The sequence below is a fragment of the Mesoplodon mirus genome (genome assembly GCF_964341445.2).
Source record: "Mesoplodon mirus genome assembly, chromosome: 9".
NCBI classification, from domain to species: Eukaryota; Metazoa; Chordata; class Mammalia; order Artiodactyla; family Ziphiidae; genus Mesoplodon; species Mesoplodon mirus.
In genome coordinates this window covers 83,690,098-83,714,206 of record NC_138985.1, presented here as the reverse complement: position 1 = coordinate 83,714,206, position 24,109 = coordinate 83,690,098, and the positions used below count along the sequence as shown (strand labels likewise).

At 41.1% G+C, this 24,109-nt stretch overlaps 1 protein-coding gene across 3 annotated transcripts in view; it reads left to right on the top strand.

Moving 5' to 3' along the window:
- The first annotated feature begins 263 nt into the window (after positions 1 to 263).
- Positions 264 to 24,109, top strand: part of CTTNBP2 (cortactin binding protein 2) — a 188,890-nt gene continuing 165,044 nt past the window's right edge. Inside the window, exon 1 of one of the 3 annotated variants that reach the window (XM_082632187.1) lies at positions 264 to 489. In XM_082632187.1, coding sequence (XP_082488313.1) covers positions 436 to 489 — 54 coding nt within the window. In that variant the 5' untranslated portion in view covers positions 264 to 435. Of the gene's footprint in view, positions 490 to 21,351; positions 21,685 to 24,109 lie in introns of those variants that run through there. The other 2 variants (XM_082632186.1, XM_082632185.1) reach the window with 2 other exon arrangements.

Genomic DNA, 24,109 nt, shown 5'->3' with positions numbered 1-24,109 from the left:
GCCCAGAAAGAAGTTAGATGTTGACAACTAATGACAAGCATGTTGAGTGTACAAAGAAGAAAGCTAAGGTTCTAGATGAACACATAACCTATTCACTATTCAACAGATGTTTAATAAGTGACTACTATGCATGAAGGATATTTATTAAGGATACTTATTAAGTGCTGCAGTGAATAAGACTGGCAAAGTCTCTGACCTGGTGGAATTTACAATCCAGTAGGGGAAAAAGAAAGAACAAACATAAATAATATAATGTCAGGGAATGATATATCCTGTGAAAAAAAGGTAAGAAAGAAGGCTAAAGGAAATGGTGAGTGGTTAGTTATAGAAAGCCATTCTGAGATTATATCTGAGTCGGCCTCTTTCTTATAGAACCAGCATCATCTTATCAGTCTTCCTGGGAAGCAGCCTTAGGAGCAGAAGGAACATTTGGAGATGTCCCCAAATCTTCAGGTTGGTTTGCAGTGCCAGTGCCATCATCATTTAAAGGTAGGTCTTGGGCTTCCCTGGTGGCACAGTGGTTGAGAATCCGCCTGCCGATGCAGGGGACATGGGTTCGTGCCCCGGTCCGGGAAGATCCCACATGCCGCGGAGTGGCTGGGTCCGTGAGCCATGGCCGCTGAGCCTGCGCGTCCGGAGCCTGTGCTCCGCAACGGGAGAGGCCACAACAGTGAGAGGCCCGCGTACCGCAAAAAAATAAATAAATAAAAATAATAAATAAAAAAATAAAGGTAGATCTTTTGCACAACCTGGAAATGCTATTCATGTTCCCATTAATTCTCTGTAGAAGCTTATTGCATCTTTTATGCACACACAGTACCCACACAGTAATCCCATAGTAATTCAGCTTCTAAGAAGAGCTTTGGAATATCTTTTTAAAAAAAAATCAGCACCTATCAGACAAGGTTAGGAAAGTTAATTCTGAGGAAAAAGAATCTGAGTGAGAGGTGCTTAAATGAGGTGCAAAATGTTAATCTATTGGCAAACCTCTAGCATAGGCAAAATTTTCTCATGTTCATTTGGGGATAATACTAAGTGTGTGAAATCATTGGCAAGAGAGCTTTATGGTGCTGTGCTGTGGACTTAAGGTTGACCAAAGAATAGATATTTATTGAGCATCTACTATGTGTATGGCTATAAGCTTGAAACCAGGAGGATTTTAACCAGAAGGCTAGAAACTGAAACCAGGAGGATTTTTCTCCTGTTGATTTTCTCTACCTGGAGAGAACCTTTAAACCTTATACTCCTGGTTATCCAAGACAGATAACATCTCTCACATATGCCCTTCTCTGGGCAATGTCTCCCCTACTAAAAAAAGATTCGTTACTCCCACCTGTACACTGCATTCCAGGCATCTACACACTTGTAATTTTGCTCTTGCCACCATGAATTATAACTATTTGCTTACATGTCTCCTTGGGGGCAGGGGCTGTGTCTTGTTTCTCTCTGTATCCCTATGCCTAACCCAGTTTTTCCCAAAGTTCCCTGATGATAAGGCTTAGCTGGGGGCACTTGTTAAATTATCTGGATTGTCTAGCCTCTCCCTAGAAATTCTGTTTGAGTAGTTCTGGGTTAGGGCCTAGGAATCTGTTGTTCTAATAAGCATTCCAGGTGATCCCTATCCTCAGGCAAGATTGGGAAATACTGGCCCAGCCTGTAGTAACACTAAGAAAATGTAATTGAGTGGATTAAAAACTACAGATAAACAGAACTTTCTTTTGTTTTTGTAGATTAGATAATCATCAAATAAATATAGTATTCTAAAAATACTTGGAAGGTTTGGCTCTTAATTTTGATGAACTTGGGAAAAGGCAAATATGATGAATTGTTCCACCTCCCTGAACATGAGTAAAGTTAATTTAAATTAATAAATTAACATACAAATTGACAGTCGCTGCTGATAATGTAGCTATTTATCAGTAATCCATTCACAACTTTGTACATTAAGCAGTGCTTCTCACCCAGGTGATCCTACCTCCCAGGGAATATTCTGCCACATCCGGAGACATCTAGTTGTCACAACTGGAGAGGTGCTACTAACATTTAGAGGGTAGAGGCCAGGGATGCTGCTAAAAATCCTACAAAGCATAGGATGGCCCTCCTCACCAGAGAATAATCCTCAAATGTCAATAGTATTTAGGTTGAGAAATCCTGCATTAGACTCAACAGGAAGCTTTAAAAAATCCGTATGCCCAGGCCACTCCCTAGATCACTTACCTCTGAATGTCTGAGGCTGGGACCCAGGCATCATCCTTGTTCGAGCTCTTCCAGTAATTTCAATATGCAACCAAGGCTGAGAACCATTGCATGAAGTCCAAAGTTTGCCATCTATCAGCTGGGAAATTAGGCACGGAACCTCCCAGTTTCTGTTTCTTCATCTGTAAAATAAAAACACCTATATCAGAGGGTTATTCTAAGGATTAAAGAGATAATGCGTGTGACAGTGCCCTGTAACTAAATATACAAAAGTAAAGTATCATCACTGCTTCCTGTTTGGGCAGCAATCTAAGCAGCAGAACTGGATAAGTTACTTGCTTAACACCATGAATATATTCTTGCATGCAAATCCATTCTTATATTTTTGCCTAAAATATGTTCTACACATGCCAAAGAAGTTAGAAAATATATGCTTAGGTGAGTTTTTTATTGTTATGAAGCCTTCTCCCACTCTCTCTACTTGTTCTCTTTGATATATTTGAATCTATATCAGGTTTTAATAAAGCAATCCCTCTGTTGTTTGAAGATAATACAATTGGACCTGCAGTCCACCAGCTACCTACCTACATTTAGTGACAGCACATCTGGGAAGGCCACCACTAATCTTGTATGGCTAAGGTTGGGGCTAAGAGCAGGAGAGGCTATAGAAATGCAGAGACCCCACATGATTAAGGAGAATGAAGGTTACATACTTTGGAGCATGGGTTAAGATTGATGAGTTAAGGCTAAGAGTCCTCTGGTACCATGTTACTTCACGGTGTGGTCCATAGACGAGCAGCAGCCACACCGACTGGGTGATTGCTAGAAATGCAGCCTCTCAGGACCCATCCAGGTGTAGTGAATCAACATAGGTAGTTTAATAAGCTCCCCAGGTGATATGTAGGCACATTAAGACTATAGAATCATTACTCTAGAAAATCCTACATGAGAAATGAGGCAACTCAGTTCTCCCAAACATCAAGCATGCAATAGTCTTCTGTGAATCCGTGTCTATTTTGGCTCCTTCCATGTCTCAAATGGATTCCAACTGCTGCTGACTGCATGCAGAGAAATGTTCCAATTGGTGTACTCCCACATCCTTTGCCACCTCTGAGTTTTTAGCAGCCACCCCAGGTTATTAGGTAATGATCTTAGATCTTATTAGGTAATAAACTTAGCTTAAGTTTAGCTAGAAGATAATCACCATGCATTTTTGCCAGCCTATCACTTGAAACATGTTATTTCTTTGTTTTCATTATCCTGAAAAATAGTTTACCTGGCAATAGAAGGGTTAATTCATGAGCTGCAGAACTGGTTTCTTTTGTGTGGAGAGAGCAAGCTGGCTCATCCTTCTTGCTGAGAGAGGCAGTTAATCAGTATATGAAGACGTGTGATAGATGAGGCATAACTTCAAAAGGTGCATGATTTATTTCTCAATGCAAAAATCCTCCTACTCCCTGAGAAGCCAGGAGTCGGCCGCATCCTCAAATCTCTTCCTATGGCCCGCCTACTTCTTTTAACATCACATCATCTGTACCCTATGGTCCTACGGCTTCTCCTACTTCAGATTCTCAGTATCCTCTTAAAAGCATGTTTGTGTTGAAGGGGACCTTATTCTAAAATGATATTGGTACCCAATACTTAGATTTAAATCAGTTATGAATTCCCTCCATTAATTCCTATTTCACCTTTTTTCAAAAGTGTTCATACATCTGCAATCACGTACATTATTATTATAAATTTTATGCAGTCATTCAAATCTCTACCTAGGAAATTAAAACAGTTTCCAGGTTATCTGGTAGTTTGTTTGGCGAAAGAATTATTCCAATGTGAGGAAAAGACAAATACTTCACATGCTAAAGCAAATCTAAAAACATTTAGTTCAGAAAGGAAAACACAACGCCCTCAAGAAGAGTGGGGGGAAAAGACAAGATTTACGTTTTGAGGAATCAACAGGGTAGAGCTTTTTAAAAGTTGCTTAGGGGGCTGAGTAGAGAGTTTTTTAAAAAGTTGCAATCTCTTGAGTTACTTAAGAACTCAACCCCCCACTTAAATTCCTGCCTAATCCACATTTGTAGAAAGTATCAGTAAACTGGCCTTCTATGTGATATACATGAATTAGAGTTCCTACTCACAGTTTAGTAAGCAAAGTAATCAGCCTCCAAATAGTCAAAAAATAATTTTAATGATGTAAAAATACATTGCATTTTAAACTTAGTATCTTTCTCATATTAACAATGCTAAATGTATCAATATGTTTAAGATGTAACCTTAAAGTCACACTTCTATTGATTTAAGGGCTCAGTCTCATCATTGTAAAGTCAATTCATGTCACAGTTGTTTTTTTTTTTTTTGTAGTCATATGTCTAGAGATCAAAGGAGCATCCTCTGGCACCAGTGCTAAGCCCCTTGTAGGATTGCTTTTTTTTTTTTAAACGTCTTTATTGGAGTATAATTGCTTTACAATGCTGTGTTAGCTTCTGCTGTATAACAAAGTGAATCAGCTATATGTATACTTATATCCCCATATCCCCTCCCTCTTGCGTCTCCCTCCCACCCTCCCTATCCCACCCCTCTAGGTGGTCACAGAGCACTGAGCTGATCTCCCTGTGCTATGTGGCTGCTTCCTGCTAGCTATCTATTTTACATTTGGTAGTGTATATATGTCCATGCCACTCTCTCATTTCGTCCCAGCTTACCCTTCCCACTCTCCGTGTCCTCAAGTCCGTTCTCTACATCTGCGTCTTTATTCCTGTCCTGTCCCTAGGTTCTTCAGAACCACTTTTTTTTCAATTTTCTTTTAAAAGACACATTCATTGATTAATAAAACTGCAGGAGGAAAAAAGTGAAAATTTATATCTAAATGACACAGCAAGAACTTTATGGAGTGATAGAAAATAAGAATGTTTTGGAAGAGCTAATTAGATTACGCAGAGCAGAAGAGTCTATTTGGTACCATGGGCTTTAGGAAACCATTGAATATTATCAAAGGGGAGAGAAAATACAAGAGCTACTTACTGGAAATCTTACCAATAAACAGATTACTCTGACAATGTGCAAGATAATTAGGAAGAAGAATTAAAAGCAACACAGCCATATATTGAAGATGAACCTCATATATGGTAAAATTTAGACTACTTTTTACCGTTCTCATTCAGAATTTGAGATAACCAGACCAGGTGTTGTGATTTCCCATCCTATGCATGTGTCTTAGTTCAGGCTGCTATAACAAAGTACCATAGACTGGGTGACTTATAAAGAACAGAAATGTATTTCTCACAGTCTGGAGGCCCAGGATCAGGGAGTGAGCATGGTCAGGTTCTTGGTGAGGGCCCTCTTTCTGATTTATGGATGGCTATCTTCTCTCTATGTTCTCATAGGGCAGAGAGTTAGCTAGCTCTCCAACCTCTTCTTGCAATTTTAGGAGCACTAATATCATTCATGAGGTTCCACTCATATGACTTAATCCCCTCCCAAAGGCCTCACCTCCAGATATCATATTGGGATAAGAATTTCAACATATGAATTTGAAGGTAACACAGACATTCAGTCCACTGGAGGTATAGGTTCTAAAGTCAGGGTTGAGATGAAAATTGCATGTAGTTAAAAATGCCATGGAGAATCCACTAGGATTCAAAGGACAAAATTTTTGTGCATGTTTTTGCATTTTTGCTATGGTTTTCCTTTCCCTAGTGTAGTGCTCAGTAAACTTTTTCTATAAAGGGCCAGAGAGTAAAGATTTTACGCTTTGCAAACCGTACAGTCTCCATTGCAACTATTCATTTCAGCTGCTATGAGCAAAAGCAGCCATAGACAGTACATAAATTAATGATTGTGGCTGTGTTCCACTAAAAGTTTATTTGTAAAGAGAGGCAGCAGGCTAGATTTAGACTGCAAGTCATAATGTGATGACCCGTGACCTAGTGCATTGGAAACTAGTATTCTTTAGAGTGGAGAAAGGCCACGAAGTAAATGAAGTGGAGCCTATCTAGTCTCATTTACATAATATAAATGTATATGAAACTCAACTTTACTGTTTACACTGTAAATGGTTTTATGTATTTTCTGTAATTTTTAGGGTCTTACTGATGAATAAAATTAATTTTATCGGTAACTTTTTAAATCAAAAGGACTTAAATCTTAACCCATTAAATTCAATCTCACCTTCTCAAAATTTATTGTTTGTATAATATTTTATGCAATCTAAGAGGTCATTTGCCTCATTTACCTAGGGATAATGAACTATGTTATGAATGTCACAAAACTATATTTCTTTTAAAATGTTTTCTAATTCAAACCTGTAATTGTATTTTATTTTTATATTTTTCCCAGTAACATAAATATCAAATTCATTATATCCTTTTTATTTTTTTCAATTTCCTTACTTGTCAAGATAGGCTAGGTGGAACTGGTAATAAATTCCTGCCCACACCCGAGTGTTGTAACACAATGAGCATTTTTCTCAGTCCCAGCAGCTCTCATCCAAGTGGTGACTTGAGAACACACCATGTAGCTATGTCAGGTGGAACTGTTGACTTCTAAATCCCTGAGTAAGAGAAAAGAGATCACAGCTGTTCTCTATACTTTGGCTTGGAAGTTATATGTGTCAGTCCTGTTTATGGCTAAGTTACCAGAAATAGTCACTCTACCTCAATGGAACTACCTGTCAGGCTGAGATAGCCATCTTCCTGTGGGATCAAATGGGACTTAGAGAATGCAGAGCAGTGCCTCTGCCACATTCTATTGTATAAAAGGCCATCCAAGAACCAATTCATAGTGATTTGGTTGAGGTTTGAAATTTATGTAGGCTAAATATCTAACATAACATATAACAGCACATGGAGACATAATGTAAACCCTGTAAAAAGTCAAAGGTTATTACCAGGTTTTAGTCCCCAGTTTAGATAGCTAAGTTATAATACTTTGATGAGTCATCAAAAGAATTAGTTGAGAATTAGGGAACCTGTACTGTAGAAGAAGAAATTCTATTCAGGTGTCATGATACTTGACAACCACAAATGTTATATGTGGGGTATTGATATTTTATCCAGTTCCTTCCTTTTAAGGATTTAATGATCATTCTTAGCCAGGCATAGTTAAGAGAATACCCTTTGCTCTAGGCCATCGTTTTGTTTTACCCCTCAATTCCATTAATCCATTATTGTTTCCACTGATCTGCACTGTGGTGCAGTTATGAGAGCCCTTATTGCTATTTGTTGGGTATCTTAAGGCTTTGATTATGCACATACTCTGAGATCACTTTAAGCATCAAATCTTTGTCAGTAAGGGTGCTAAGGATGCTTTACTTCCCTCTAATGAACTGTGTAAAATTGGCTGCCTGCTTTGTGTATGATTCCAAAAGTAGCAGAATGTTACCATAATCTGATCTCTCAAATCTGAGCCTTCTCACTCTGTAAATTTACCCTGGGTTTTCTGCCAGGGTTGGAGCTATATTCAGTTCCTTTAGGCACAGTAATTCTCACCAGGGAGGCATGGATTTCAGGGTTTGGAGATGGGAATTAGAATCTCTAGAGTTATGAGCAGTGTGTGTAGTAAGAAAAGGCTTATTTAGCAAAACAATGCAATTTCAAATTTTGAAAAATTGTTTTTATGCTTTAAACTCCTTAAACTAAGATTTAACCATCTTCCGGGCTGCTGGAAATACACAAATGTTGGTGACTTTCAGCTGTTGAGAGGATGCATTTCTGAATCAGCAGGGAATTGGATTTGTACATTTATTAAAAGGCACATTGGGTTTAAACATGAGGTTTTTTATGATGGAAAACTCAGAGTAGATACTTCACTGTGCAGAAAAAAGGAAAACCGTGACATGATTGGAAGATCTGAGGGCAAGAGGGTCAAAAGGTAAGAATTCAGAGCAGTTGGTAAGGGAATAACAGGGGACTGAAAATACCTCTAGGAAATCCTTAGTAATGTAAAGGAGGAGGGCACAGGACATACTTGAGTTGTGTGGGATGAGAGCTCACTTTATTTCATTTGGATGTTAAAAGGCTGATAAAGTTGTGATCACTAACTGCATATTTGCTTGAAGCATAACCTGTAACCTCTTGTATGGCTAAAATCACAAGCCCATCGGGCCTTGGTTTCATCTGCAAAGTGAGTGGGTGGATGACAGCCAAGGTCTCTTCCATTAAATGATTCTGTCATCTTCTGAGTCTACTCCCCTTCCCCCAACACACAAAATCAAACAGCCAACAGTCAACGAACAAACATTCATCAGGACCACATAATGATCCAAACATTGTTAGCCAAAGTCCTACAGGTGTTGCAAAACAGGATATAGACTTTCCTGTCTGCAGGGAACTTATGATCCATTTGGGAAGACAAGGTAAAATTGTAAATAATGCAAAAAGTACATAATTTTCTGTTAGAATGGGGTAAGCAAAATACAGCTTGCAGGACAACTCTGGCCCAACAGCTATAGCTGCTCTCACATTGTATACAGCAGAGTTGAGTTGTTGCCACAATGTATGGCCCACAAGCCTAAAATATTTACTGCTTGGCAAAAAGTTTGCCAACACTTATATTAGAATAATCAAATAATGTCACAAGGCAAAATGGGAGAGATTCCAAGTGGTAACAGAGAGGACAGAGCTATTGGAGTTGAGATAAGGCCCAGCCTGCGAAAGCTTCAAGGGGTCCCAGCAATCAGAGAGGAGAGAGCAAGGAGCCTCCATTTTCTGTAGAAAAAAGGACATGGGGAACAGGGATCTTTATAATTAGTAAGACAGTGATGAATGTAACCACGTATTATATTTATTACATACTTTTCTAGTCATTTTTACTATGCTGGCCCTCAAAATAATTTATTTGGAAAAATCTAAGCCTTTTAAATATCCTTCACAATGTTGCTCCAAAATCAATATTGATTAAAAATTCACCACCCCTCTCCTGAGAAGCAGGAAATGTTGCTGCATTGATACTTCTAATAAATAAAAATTTGTGATTCACTCTAAAGATAATTAGAGGAATATACAAATGAATTTCAAGGGATATTAACATAGGAAAATCTGGAGTTTGAAATAATATCAGTATTTATTGTATTTTGATTGACATTTCTATTACCATCTGTCCTTAATTCATAGATGTATTTTATTAACGACCATAATTTTGACAAATGAAAATACATGAAGCTAAATGGTAACTACAGCAGATTCTGGGCCTAGTTATTTTCCACCATGTCAAACTTTGCTATCGTGGTAAACAGTTTATTTTGATGCCTTTAAATATTTCCCAGTGCCTCTGAGCCCTTAGATGCTATGGGGACACACACTGAAGCCCACTTACCCAGAGCTGCCCAACCCAGAAAATGTTCCATGTTCCAGAATTTTCCTTGCTCTTCTTTCCTGCCCCAATCCAAATTTGTTTTCCTGAATTTATTTGGTATCTTGTATCTTGGGGGCCTTGTAGCTACTTGAAGAGAATTAGATGAAATTGGTTAATACAGCTTTTAGTAAAAATCTATTACTATGAGTGTTATGAATCAGCACTAGGATGTGGAAGAATTCATTCACTCCTGAAACTTCCCATGCTTGGTAGCATGCTAGGCCCAGGGGACACAAAGATGGATGTTAGCTTGCGAGTAGCTTCCTGTCTTCAGCAGTGTGCTCCAAAAGGTGGTCCCTGAGTGATCTCCACATGCATCTCCTGGTCTGCTGATTAAAATATGCAGCTGGGGCTTCCCTGGTGGTGCAGTGGTTGGGAGTCCACCTGCCGATGCAGGGGACACGGGTTCGTGCCCCAGTCTGGGAGGATCCCGCATGCCGCGGAGCAGCTGGGCCCGTGAGCCATGGCCGCTGGGCCTGCGCGTCCGGAGCCTGTGCTCTGCAGCGGGAGAGGCCCCAGCAGTGGGAGGCCCGCGCACCGCAAAAAAAAAAAAAAAAAAATGCAGCTGTTTAGCCTCCAAAAGGGGCTTATTTGGTGAGGATACCTGGGGAGGACACACAGAATGCACATTTTTACCATTTACTATGCTTCTATTTTTCTGTATTTTTAGGCTAAGGGGAGATGATTCCTGGATTCAGGGCACCCATCAATCAGAACACTGGCAAACATGGCCAGATCTGACTTGCAGATATGTTTTTAAAATTGGGAAATTTCACATAAACACTTGATTTCTTCCTTCTCTTGAAAAATTAGAAGCTGCGACATCACTAGGTTTGTGTTTCTTGACTGAATTCAAGGAATTTTTCCCCCGTTATAGTTGGACAGAGTCTCTGTGTTCCTGTTGGTTCAAATCCCTATCATTCTCTCCTATGTTACACACCTGGCCATCCTTATTCAGATATCCTCCATCCCTGGCCCTTGTAATCATTTGATTTAATGACCTCTGACCTATTGATAGATTCAAGTGGATAATTACAAATTAAAAAAAATTTTTTTTAACTCTGTTAATGTTATCCCTGTTTATCTGTGTCTCAGGTAAGGCTGGGACTTAATTCTATGCACAAACTTTGAAAGGCCTTAGGAAGTGGAAGTTCTAGATTCTAGAGCAGAGAATGGTCAAAATATTTGGGGCAGGTGGTCACTTTCAGTCATCTGGCCAGCACGGATTTGGTTTAGGCTGTTGAACACAGGTCGCAGGCAACAGAATTGAGATCACCTTATTTCTTTCTAAATCTAGCATTCCTATAGCAATTGTCACCATGGTATCTTGATGTGTTCTGACAGGGGAAATTTCACTTATTAAAAAATGTGGTAATGAGGGAAAGAGAAACTCCTTCCATGCTTTAACCCTGGAGGCATTTCCTCAGTGAGGAGCTCAGAAATATGAGCGTACATAGGATGGAAGTTCCACCATGATCTGACACAACCAAGGGCTGGTGATGTTTTTCTGTTTTTTTGTTTTTTAAAATATTTATTTATTTATTTGGCTGCACTGGGTCTTTGTTTCAGCATGTGGGATCTTTAGTTGTGGCAGGCGAGCTCTTAGTGGCAGCATGTGGGATCTAGTTCCCTGACCAGGGATCGAACCCGGGCCCCCTGCATTGGGAGCATGGGGTCTTAGCCACTGGACCACCAGGGAAGTCCCCTGGTGGTATTTCTTAATGATGAGGCTGCAGATGTTCAGTGGAAAGAATCCTTGAACCTGAGGGCTGGCAGCTAACTCAAGGTTGTAATACTCCTTGTGTGCCTCTTTTCAGCATTTGAGGCACTTGTGCGTGTTAATCTCATCTAATCCTTACAACCACCCAGTGAAGTAAGTGATGAAATGCTCATTCCCATTTTATAGCGTCATAGAGATTCACTGAAGATTAGTCACCTGCTTCAGGTCAAACAGCTCTTCTAATAACAGCCCCCCTGAATTTTAAATTACAACCAGTGTTTTGAAATCTTATTCAGCGTTCACAGCTTCTGGAGCATGGGGCTTCCATTTACATAGACCACCCGATGAGTGGAGCCCCTAGTTGTGTGGTGTGGGCAGTTCTGAGTCCTGGCACATGGATGGGAAAAGTTTGCATGTGGGTTGCACTGCAGGCATAAATAAGATGTATGATAAACTTTGTGCAGTTCTTAGTGGGCTAGCCAGACTCATAAAAGCATAATCAAAATAAAGTGAATGAGATGATACAGAAATGACCTTGAATCTGATATCATTTTCAGTACCAAAAGAAAAAAAAAGAAAGGAAAGAAGGAAAAAAAGCAAACTTTAGTACTGTGCCTATTGTTAGGGACGAATTGCTTGTGACAAACTTCAGGACTGCAGGTAACAAGCAACACTTGAACTGAGAAGCACTGATGCACCCCACACTGCCTCAAGTCTCTCCATATCTCCTTACTCTAGAGATGTGAGCTTACCCTAGAGATGAGCTGGTTGATATCAAAGTCACTTGTGGGAGACCAGGGGGAGAATGAGTCCATTCAGAACAGATGCTATATTAATTTGCTTAGGCTGACATAATAAAAGACCGCAGGCTAGTTGGCTTAAACAGAAATTTATTTTCTCACAGTTTTGGAGGTCAGAATTCCAAGATGAAGGTGTCAGCAGGGTTGGTTTCTTCTGAAGCCTTTCCCCTTAGTTTCTAGACGGCCCCTCTCCTTGGTTTATGGATTGGTTTCTTCGGAGGCCCTTCTCTTCACTCTTCCCTCTGTGTCTGTAGCCTAATCTCTTCTTATAAGGACGTCAGTCATATTAGATTAGGGCCCACTCTTCTGACTTCATTTTACCTTAATTACCTCTGTAAAGACTTTCTAAATATAGCCACATTCTAAGGTACTAGGGGTTAGGACTTCAACAAATGAATTTTGAGGAGGACATAATTCAGCCCATAACAGATGTTTATATTGACCTTTTTCAGAGGATTTATGAATTGTTAGCATGCTTTTTGATGGTGGATAGCAAGGTACTCACATCACCAGGTCTTAGAAATGTTTTTAAGTCCAGGTTTCCTCTACCACCTTTTTTACTGAAATAAATAAAATGCATAAAATCTTATTGGGATCACACAAACTAATACAATGTTTTGCCTTGAGGATCATGAAGTTAAAACTCTGTCGAAGACAAGCAAGAAAGGAAGTAAAGTAAAATAAAACAGGGTAGGTGGAGATTCTAGACAGCTGGTGAGCACACTCCTCAGGCTCAAAGGTACTCAGTGTGAGCCCAGTGATTTCAGATCTTCTGAGTCTTTGAGAGGTTGGAAAACTGAATTTTTATATAAAGTTCCCCAGTTTTTAAATGTTGGCAATGTATTCCTTTTTCAAGAAAGAGAACATTGTATGAGTCAAACAAAACATGTCTGCTTACTGGATTTAACCCATTGCATTGGGTTAGGCTAGTTTGGACCTAATGGCCTATACTAGATCAGAGTTTTTGACCCCAGCTCTACATGAAACCTAGGGATATTTTTGAACCATTACTATGTAGTATTTAATTAAAACATTTCCTCATTGGACAAAAGAGTCCATGCTTTAAGAGGGAGGAGATATGGGGATATTTGTATATGTATAGCCGATTCACTTTGTTATAAAGCAAAACCTAACACACCATTGTAAAGCAATTATATTCCAATAAAGATGTTTAAAAAAAATTCAAGGACCAAATTAAAAAAAAAAAAAAAGTCCATGCTTTAAATCTAGCAATAATCAATTTGGCCAGAACTGACGTGTAGGACCCATCCCACATTTCTCTAATTATGACTTTTGCAAGCACTTATGGAGAGTTTTTACTATTTAATCTAAAATCTTAGAATACTTGGTTTAAAATTTTAAAAATTATACAAATAGCCTTGTTAGGACTATTGCGTAGTTACAGAATCATTTTATTAAATTCAATAAATTATTTCTTTCTGAAATTCCATGTATATTAGGCTGACTATTCATTGTGTAATATGTATATGCAGAACATGAAAATAGTAATGACTTACTAGGAGTTTTCTGGGGGCCAGACACTGTTCTAAGTACTTTAAAAGAATTAATCGATTTAATCCTCTCAACAACCCTGTAGAGGTGAGGTCCATTCTGACTGCCACTTAACTGATGGATAACTGAGGGAAGCACTTGCCCAAGGTCACAGAAAGAGTTTCTTAATCATGCAACCCTGCACTGCTACTAGTAGTAGTAACCCTACTACTCCGGGGTATGTGATCCAAGTTGTTTTGTTTTGTTTCCGGGGGGTGGGGGCATTTGGGAGTCTTTAACTTCTCTCCTTCTCAGAATACCCTATTCAGCCTGTCATACCTAAATTTCAATCTTCCCCACCCCTCCCCCCAAAAGGTCTCATTAAATGTCTCAAACTGGACGGAAATTTCATTTTAAGAAGTCTGCCTAATAGGTACAAAGTGAGCTTCTTAAACCATAGTGTTTGTGGATAGAATTCCATAGGATGTCCATAAAAATAAAAATTTAAAAAGTGTTTTCATGTTCACCAACCTCTCACTGACAGTATTTACTTCAATTATGAATTTAGGCAAAAGACCACAGTAGGCCTGGCAGTACCTGTGACTTTGTCACAATAGAAATTAGAGATAATTTAAAATCTTAATACATAAAACTGTTGTAGAATTTTCAAAATATTATTTACATTCATGGAAACTTCAAAATTACATTAATTATGGGCCTACCACTATATCATCTTATTTACTATGGAAGAAAAAGCACATCTATTTCTGCATTACAAATTCTTTTTGTAGATGCAGAATTTTTAATCACTGGACTTGAACATAACTGGTTTTCTTTATGATCCTATTTTGTTGCTGTTGTTGTGTTTTGGCCTATGTTTGTTTTATGCGTTAAAAATTTTTTTTCTGAGAAGGAATCAATAAGTTTCACTGCAATGCCAAAGGGACCAATCACGTGAAAGAGTAAGAAAGTAACATTTACTTCATCCATTTATTTATCTTTCTTTCCATCTATCCACCCATTGGTTCCATTGAACTAATTTGATTAAATATGACTGACTGCTCATCATGCGTTGGACTCAGTGTTAGGTATTGCAGACTTGGAGTAACGTTCTTACGTACCCACCACCCATCTTCATTTGATTTTGAAGTCTGGAAAATCTGCCCGAGGCTCCCAGAATGTACCAGAATCTTCACATTTGAAATACCTTTGTTTTTTGAAAAACATCCGATTTGCATCAGTCTCTTAGCTGAGGGAAACCCAAGGCCACCGCTCACTCTATTCTTCCTCTTCCCTTTCAATCTCTAATTTTTCTCTTATTTGCTGAAACCCACGCAGGCATGCTACTCACTAGAAATAAGAGGAACATTGCTACACTTTAAAGACTGGTGATATAGTTTGTACATCATGATATTAGTTCTACTGCTGCAATGTCATCCTTTATTGCCAGCATAGTTTTTCATGGTTGACTATAGATGAGGTAGCAGATATCAGTACCTGGATTCTGTTTGTCAGTGGCAACTGGGGAGTGTAACCCTGGTTTCACCCCAATCCCTAGAACGAGAAAACAAATAATACAGTCCTGGATCAAAACAATTAGGCAAGGGAACATTAGAAAGTTTTGTTCATTATAAATAGTCTCTCTAAAAGTAAGCACATGTGGTTTTCAGTTCCAGTCATGACAGGGTACCTAGTATTGGGCCAACCCTCCTACTGAAAGTTAAACAAGTGAAACAACATATATGAAACAACTGTGAGAAGGCATTGGCAAGTAGTGAATGCAGGCAGGGCTTGAGGATCAATGATTCTTGAGCGAAGGGCTAGGAATGGGGTAGAGGTCAGTTGGGGAATAAAGACGAGTTTTATTTGGGGATTGCCAGAGTGTCTGGGATTTGAAGGACAAAGCCCCAGAGGGGAAGAAACTTAAGAGAAAGAGTCCAAAAATCTGTATACAATTTCCTCTTAAATTTTAGGCTGAATTCTAAGCAGGGCATGTGCAGGATGAGACTTCAAGAAACCAACAGAAAACAGCATCTGGGAGGGGAAGGAGCTGAGCAAAGATTTAATAAACAGGACACAAAACGCTAATCATAGAGGCAAAAAATTGATAAATTAATTGCATTGAAAGTAAGGACTTAAGTTCCGATTTGCAGTTTATGAAGCTATTTTCCTTTTAGAAGCTTTATTGCTTTGCCTCTCCCATTTGAATTTATGATTATGTTTTTGTTTGGTTCTATGGCTCTAAAAATGATTCTGTAGAGGAAACAGGACCATACAGTGTGGTATTTGTAAATGGGGTGCCTTTACCCGCTGCTCACGCCCAGGGGTTTTGAGCAGATTCGGTTCAACTCCTCATATTTTAAATTCTGGGAACGGGGTTCCCCACCACTATTCCAATGGGTATCTGTGGCCACATTGGGTGAGGGTGGAGGGCTGATCAAAGCAGAAAATGTCAAGCAAACGTGTCTTGTGACCCAGATAGCATCATGTCTTTTGGATAGTCAATGGTCAGCAGTTGGAGGCTGAAAGCTGACAATGTGAGGTCCTTAGCAGATACTGAAGGGAAGACAAGTAGTAGTAAAATACATCCCAACTGAATTGATTCTTAACAAAGAAGTTGTTAATGCTCAAAGTAATAACTCATGAAAATTAAGTGATGATGTAATAATAAAGGCATGTTGACTCTGATAGTAATGGCCAGTAGGTGGCTATTTCTGTTTTCCATAAGGAAAAAAATATTGTATTGCTAACATAAAACTGCCTCAGTGGTTAAACATTTCTTTAATTGTCAGAATAAAATTCTAGACTACTTAAACCTTAATGCTGGTTTTTCAGAAGTATTTCTCTTTATTATTCTACAGGTGACTTCACTTTCCCTAGGATGAAAATAGCAACACCAATGCTTTTTTTCTTTAAATTCTTGAATCATAAATGTAACTAAGCCTTCAAGTCTAGCTATGACATTGTTTTATTCATGTTATGACTTAAATTTTATTTTGTATTTGTTGGTTAATTGAATAACATCTGCTTCATATATTTAGAGTATGTCTTTTCAAATAATGACATCACATTTCCAGGCAATTTTAAATAAGTCCAACTGATTTGAAACAATCAAAAAATGTAGACCAAAAAACTATTGTCATCAAGTGAGATTTTAGACAGTATAAGGTGGAATTTATGTCTCAAAAATCCCAAAGGTATTTGAAACTCCATTAACTTGGTATATGGCTACTGATTATAATTGTCTGGGAAATGTTGATGTATCATTTATTTCATAACTTTACATTGGCGAGCTATTCATTTATGGCTTTTCTCTTGCATTTTGTATCACAAGTAAATCATCACTAAGTCAATCATAAATGCCATCTACATATTTGTCAGAATTTAAGGTCATCATCTTTAGTTTCCTTATCAATTCTTCAAATGTTACATTTCCTTTTTTTTTTTTTTTTTTTTTTTTTTTTGCGGTATGCGGGCCTCTTACTGCTGTGGTCCCCCCTGCCGCGGAGCACAGGCTCCAGACTCGCAGGCCCAGTGGCCAAGGCCCACAGGCCCAGCCGCTCCGCAGCATGTGGGATCTTCCCGGACCGGGGCACGAACCCGCGTCCCCTGCATCGGCAGGCGGACTCCCAACCACTGCGCCACCAGGGAAGCCCTACATTTCCTTTTGAACTGAATAATACATAGCCCACAGTGAAAAGAAAATCTCAGCTCTGATTTTATAGCTAGTTCTACACTCCTCATCAGAGGAGAAAAGGGTCTGATCTCACAACCTATTTATATAGTTTTTAAACTTTCTAAGAAAAATAAAGTTCTCTATAATTAATGCCTAGTGGTATAAACATCGCTGCTTTAGTGGTTGCCTGGTAACTACGTACTGCAGGCCTGTGGGGTTGCTAAAGAGGCTGAATAAACGGAAATACTTAGATTCATTTCCAATCCAGGTGGATGAGGGGCAGCAGCGGGCTAGATTTCTTTGTTAAAACTGTTTTTCCATAATGGTTTTGCACTGAAACATCCTTCTGCAGTAAAACTTACTCTTGTAAATGACTTCTGCAGATAAGAGTCCAATCAGCAAGTAATGGTTTAAGATTTTAAAAACATTAAATAGAACTGAAGCAACACTGCTTCGTTTTTCTGTATTAGCCCTAGTTTCTGTTCTTAGAGTGACCAAACTGGGGAATAATGTTCTTCCTGAACCTTTAACTCTTCAAAAATATTTTATATTTGGACATTCCTTTAGCATTGAATGACCAAATGCAATTCCCAGCTAGAGGTGGTGGTAAAAGGGGCTGGGAGTGATTATAATAATATATTTATGTTTAGTTTTGGCTTGCTTCTACCTGGCAGATTTAATTTTCTAATTAGGTTTTGCTTTTGTTTAGGTAAAATTAGCTTGCATTCCCTTGGCACACACCAACTGCAGTTGGTGGAGGAGGCCTTCCAAAACCATAGGCTGTTGACAAGAGTGGCTAACTAGATTAGGATTAAATTTACTGAGTGAAATCCACAAAGAGCCTAAGCACATGCAGATAATGACAAGTTGACTAAGAGGGAATGTAGTTAGGTCATATAAAAACTCATTTCTGGCAATGTCTTGGTTTCAAAAACATGTGATAGATACAGGGCACTCAAAGCTCATCTGTGCTCTTTTGTTAGAGTTCCTTATGTCAAGATTTGGGGCTTCCCAGGTTGGTCACTGTGGTGTAGGCAGGGATAAGCATGGTCTGGAATATTTAAATTGTATAACTATAGGCTTGTGGATAGAGTCAGAAATGATTTGCTACTCAGTAATTTTGTCATTTGGCAATACTTAGGCATGATAACATATGGTTTGCTCTTTGGAGTTAACATAAATGTTGTCATTGACTGAAATAAAGAATTCTCTTATTCTACCAGGGAAACTGTTTTAGGATATGTGTAAGTTCCTTCTATGTGAAAAAATGAAGCGTCCCATTGCATCATTGTGTATAACTCTTTGGGTTTTTGGTTTAGCGGGTTGGAGGATGTGGCTAATGAGGTCGAGGCCATGGTTTAATCAGAAAACCACTTGGCTCCCCAAGCTAAGTTTGCATTTCTAGCTGCAGAAACCCATTTCATTGGTCTTAAAAGAGAATCTTGAAGAGTATGCTATGGCTCAGTACAAATACCTCTATTCCAGGATTCAGAAAATAATGAAACCAATAGTTTTCTCTGTTTGTAAAATATTCAGTATCTCTCCTTCCATTTTTTTTTTTTTTTTTTTTTTTTTGGCCACACCGTGCAGCATGCAGGATCTTAGTTCCCAGACCAGGGATCGAACCCATTCCCCCTACAGTGGAAGCGCCGAGTCTTAACCACTGGATCACCAGGGAAGGCCATCTCTCCTTCCATTTTAATGATGAAAGAAATTTACTGATTAACGATCATGATTCATTTTGTTATATATATTAGTTTCTTCCTGTGTATACTTCCATCTCTCTTCTTTTCCCCACCTTCCAGAAATTTTCACTCTAACCCTGGGATGTCTTTTTTTTTTTTCAGCTGTTTATGAAGCTTCAAAAGATTTAATTTCTAGAGCCATCAAGTCACTACCCTTTCAGATCTATTTTGGTTTGATGCTAATAGAGCCTGTCTTTGTGCAAAGGAAGTCTTTCAGAAAGAGTTAATTTGCAATCTCAACAGAGGCTAATTCTCAGGAGAGTAAAAAAAAGAAAAAAAAACCAGCAAGTGTCCTCCAGGTGGAGAAGCAGCCTGGGCCAGGCAGCTGGTGAGGCAGTTAACTCCTCGTGTTCTACTTCTGTGCAGTAGGGTGGGATATTCCTTCAGCCCTCAGCTGTGGGCAGTGGCAGCTTTAAGGTAGAGACAAAATGCTGTTTGTTTTCCTTCCAAGGTCCTAGACTTTGGCAGTTAGAAAATGTGCTGTCCTGTGATTTCTTCCTTTTTTTTTCTTAACCTGTTTATTTTTCATTAAAAAAAAAAAAGGTGAGAGGGAAGAAACCACTCAGGGATTGATTCCTTTGTGATGTGATTCTGCTTTAATTTTATTTAGACTAATAGAAGCTATTTCTTCCCAATGACGATTTTTTAAAATTGAGCTGCATGTATAAAATGAATGGGATTTGCTTCCCAGAAATACTGTCATGTCATATTCCCAGTTCTTAACTCCCAAGTGAAGTTTATTCTTTTATTCTTTTTTATTTTTTGCCCCCCAGAAGTGGGCTGGTTAATTTCTTGGGTAGTAATTCAACATCAGTATCAAATATCAGTATCAAGAAAATGTATTACCTTGTGATGTGAAAATGCATTTTGAAAAGAACAAGGAATGCTTTTAGGTTTCAACTTAAAATTTTTACTATCAGTTCAGCACCTAAGTTTTACTGTCAAATGCTATTCTTTCATCTTATAAGGAATCTAGTTATTCTAATATTGAGCAATTTCAGAGAGAATATTTGATAAAAGAAAGTGGTACAATGAACAGGGATGGAAAACATAGGGATCAGAGAGGGAGTAGCTATCAGAGTGAAGCCAAAGAAAAATAAATGAGCACCTCTGGTTATACGATACCCTGGAGGTGATTTCTAAACCTTTGACCCTTAACCCCAGGGTTCCAGGTGAAACTTCTTTCTTGATGTAGACCTTTTCTGGAAGGGAACTTTTTACATTGTATTGATCTCCCCCCCCCGCCCCCGCCCTTCAGGGCCTTTGCAGAAAAGATTTTTCTCTGCCCCCTTTTGTGTCATATTTAGATCCAACTTGGAAAGTGAAGCAATTAAAGTGCCGAAACCTTTCATTAGGAGTCTGCCATTTTAAAGAATGAACTCTGATCTGTAACCCTCAGACTAAACATTCATCTTCCAGAAATTCAAGTCCAGGATTTGGTTATGGTTTGCTTTTACTTCTTTGAGACACAGCTTGAATGCCTCCATTTGATTTTGTGCTTTCAACACATTTTTGGGATCTGGTGATTTGGGAAGGCATGTACCATACGGTCTTGATAAGGTGATAGATTTTCACATCCTAGGAATTGGCAGGAAAGGGTAGGAACTGAATCCGATGTGGGAAGGGAAAATTAAGAGCTTGAGCCTAACTCACTCATGTCATGAGATACCTTCTGAGACCTATAATTCCCATAAAATCAATTTTTAGGCAAGTTTTTTTCTTTTTGTTTTTTGGTGTGTGTGTCCCCACCACATGGGAGTAATTCTTTCAAATTCTTTTAAAAGTAGAAAGCTTTCTTTTACAAGCGGTGACACTTAACACTTCTTGGTTAGCCCTTCAGAAAATCATTCAGTTTTGCGGTAAAGAACAAAAAAGTGCCTTGCTTCACCTTTCTTGAAAAGAGATTGTATAGAAAGGTAGGGCTGAGGGGCCGGGTGTAACGTAATAAAGGGTAGCAGCACGTATTTTGATCTGGAAGTTGATGGTTTTGGGAGGAGAATCAAACAAAGGCAGGCATATACACCAAATGGGTAAAAACGCCCTGGCGGCAGTGTTGGATGTAAAAAAATTTTTTTTCTTTTTCTTTTTTTTTTTTTAAGAAAAAAGCAAAGGGTGCCTTCTGTGCTTTCTAGAGGTGGGCTAGAGAGGGGGCTGAGGTGAAGGACTTTACTGGCTCTAACAGAGAATTCGGATTAGGGAGGCCGGACATTTAATCGGTCCGTCGTTGCCCCGCCGGCTCGGTGGGGCCGTGTCAGGCGAATCAGCTCTTGGGCGCCTTCTTTCCTTCGCCTCGCCCTGGAACTTTGATTCTGCCCTCTGCGCTCCGGGCCTTAACCCGGCCTGGGCACGTGCCCAGTTCTCTCACCTCAAGGAGCCGGCTGATGGCTGGCAGCCCCGGGCAGGGACCAGGACTCGGAGGGCGGCGCACCGGCGCGCAGCGGGTTAAGGCGGAGGGGGGGTGGGGTGGCGAGGGGGCGGAGGGAGCGCGGCGGCGGCGGCGGCCCGGCTGCGAGCGCCCGCGTCCCCGGACCGCCGCGGGTTAAGCGCCGCCCGCCGCCGGGAGGGCTGAACCCGGAGCTGCCGCTCCGAGCTCGCATTCGGATCCGCTAGAGCAGGAAGATGGCGACGGACGGCGCGAGCTGCGAGCCCGACTTCTCCCGCGCCGCAGAGGAGGCGGCGAGGGCCCCGGCGGAGGCGGCGGTAACCGAGGTCCCAGGGTGGGCGCGGGGTTACGGGGTGGGAGCCCCTGGGGCGCTCTGCCAGCCCGGGCTCTTCCGGGTGCGCTCTCCTCGGGGTGCCCCCTCCTCGGGGTGCCTCATCCCCCGAGGCCGGGGCGAGGCGGCCGCCTGCGTTGGGGATCCCGCCTGTCCTTTCCGAGCCTCGCGGGAAGCAGCCCCGGTCCGCCCGGTTCTTGGGGCTCCCTACGTGTGGCCTCTGTACCCACTCCCTCTGCTTCGGTCGGGTTTGGCCAGGGGTGAGGGCTGGGGTGTGTTTCCCGGCGAACTGGACACCCCCCCCATTGTTGGCCTCTCGCTGCGCGCGTGGCTGTGGGCGCATGTCTTGGGGGTGCCTGGCACCTCTCAGCGGACCTGGAGAGCAGCGAGGGGGAGGCGGGTTGGCGCCGAGCAGGTGTGGGGATGCCCATTGTGTGTGTGCGTGTGTGTGTATTCACTCGTGTGCCTGAGACCCCTTGGGAGAGGCCCCATTCCCAGCTGTAGGCGCTGCTGCCGCTGAGCGCCGGCGCTTTGGGTCCCAGCTGCCTGCTACCCCATCACTTGGTGATGGGAATTGGGGTTGGGGCGGAGGAGGTGTCCTCGTTCTTCCCGAGACGATGCCCGGGCGAGGTGGAGGTTCAACACCTGGTATCAACACAGTGTGTTTCTTCTCTGGGGTCTAGAAGCCAAATGAGCTTCCATCCATCGCTGGTCCCTACTTTCACCCCCAGAATCTCCCCGTGCCCAGAGGCTCAACGGTTGGTTTCCAGCCCGTACCTTAGGGGAAGGCTGGTCCCACATTTTCTGCGTGGAAATATGTTTTTGGGGTTTGGGAAGCAGCTTGGTAGGAGCTGCAAGAATCTGCAAAGAAAGGTAGCTCTGGGAGCGCCTCCCACCCTAGGCGCGATTCTGCTGCTCCCCCAGGAGATTCCGAGTAGGATGCAGTGAGCCGAGCGTGGACGCCCCTCCGTTTCTCCCACTCATGACCTGACCAGAGTCTGTGAAGGAGCAGCTGAGGGCAGGGCCAGGTGTGAATAGCCAGGGCTGCTTGAACTTTCTCGCCTTCCGTTTGGAGGTAGGGCTTTTTGGAGAGGTAGAGGAGAGATGTGGAGGAAAGCTACTTGGGCATGAGAGGAGCTGAGCCTGGGAAGGAAAGAGAGAAACAGGGAGAGAAGGAAACGCGGAGGCGGAGGGCTGCTGATTTCCACTTGTGAAACTGGCAAGTTTTGATTTGAAACTTTTAGGAAAATAGATTTTTCATTCTTTACGTAGAAAATGTGATCTTAAGATTTCGTATGAAACCTGCCTACTTGTGATGCAGGAAATGGGTTCCCCTGGGTGAAGCAAAAGACGCTAGCTATTAAGACAACAAACCTCTCCGAGAAGTTGAAGTGATTGGGTACCTTCATCCCCAAGAGATGGTAAGGGGAGGGGAGTGAGAGAGAAAAGAAAGAGGGGTGTGTTTCTTGTTTCCCAGGAAGGTTGAATTTGTTTGCTTAATTGACTTAAAATGGATTTTTCTATTACCCTCAGTATTTTAATCACCTGACAATTAAATCAAACAAAAACAGCTGAGTTATGCTCTGTAGCTGACCTATAGTTTTATTTGGTTAGATTATAAACAGAGCCTTAGACACTAGGCAGATTTTTGTGTTAACAAGTTCAGTGTTCCCTTTCTGCTGTTTAAAATGTTCAGGAGCCTGATTTTTAACTGCTTATAGGTAGAAGTTTGATCATTTCACCCTGGTTGATTTGAATAGCCATGAAAAAACTGTGAAAGTGAAACTCCTTTGTGATTTCCATAAAATCCTATAGGGTTCTGAGGAGATGCAATAAGAATTCTTAATCTAGTATTTAAAAAATGTTTGGTACTTTAGTGAAATTTTTTTTTTTTTTTTTTTTTTTTTTTCCTTTTTTGCGGTATGCGGGCCTCTCACTGTCGTGGCCTCTCCCGTTGCGGAGCACAGGCTCCGGATGCGCAGGCCCAACGGCCATGGCTCACGGGCCCAGCCGCTCCGCGGCATATGGGATCCTCCCAGACCGGGGCACGAACCCGTATCCCCTGCATCGGCAGGCGGACTCTCAACCACTGCGCCACCAGGGAGGCCCCCTTTAGTGAAATTTTAATGATGGCTTCTTATGCAGTAAACTGGACATTTAACTTTAAACTTAATAAAGTACGGTGTGCCTATATTATCAGCTACTTGACCTATAGACTGATTTTGTTTTTTTTTTTCTGCGGTACGCGGGCCTCTCGCTGTTGTGGCCTCTCCCGTTGCGGAGCACAGGCTCCGGACGCACAGGCTCAGCGGCCATGGCTCACGGGCCCAGCCGCTCCGCGGCATGTGGGATCTTTCCGGACCGGGGCACGAACCCGTGTCCCCTGTATCGGCAGGCGGACTCTCAACCACTGCGCCACC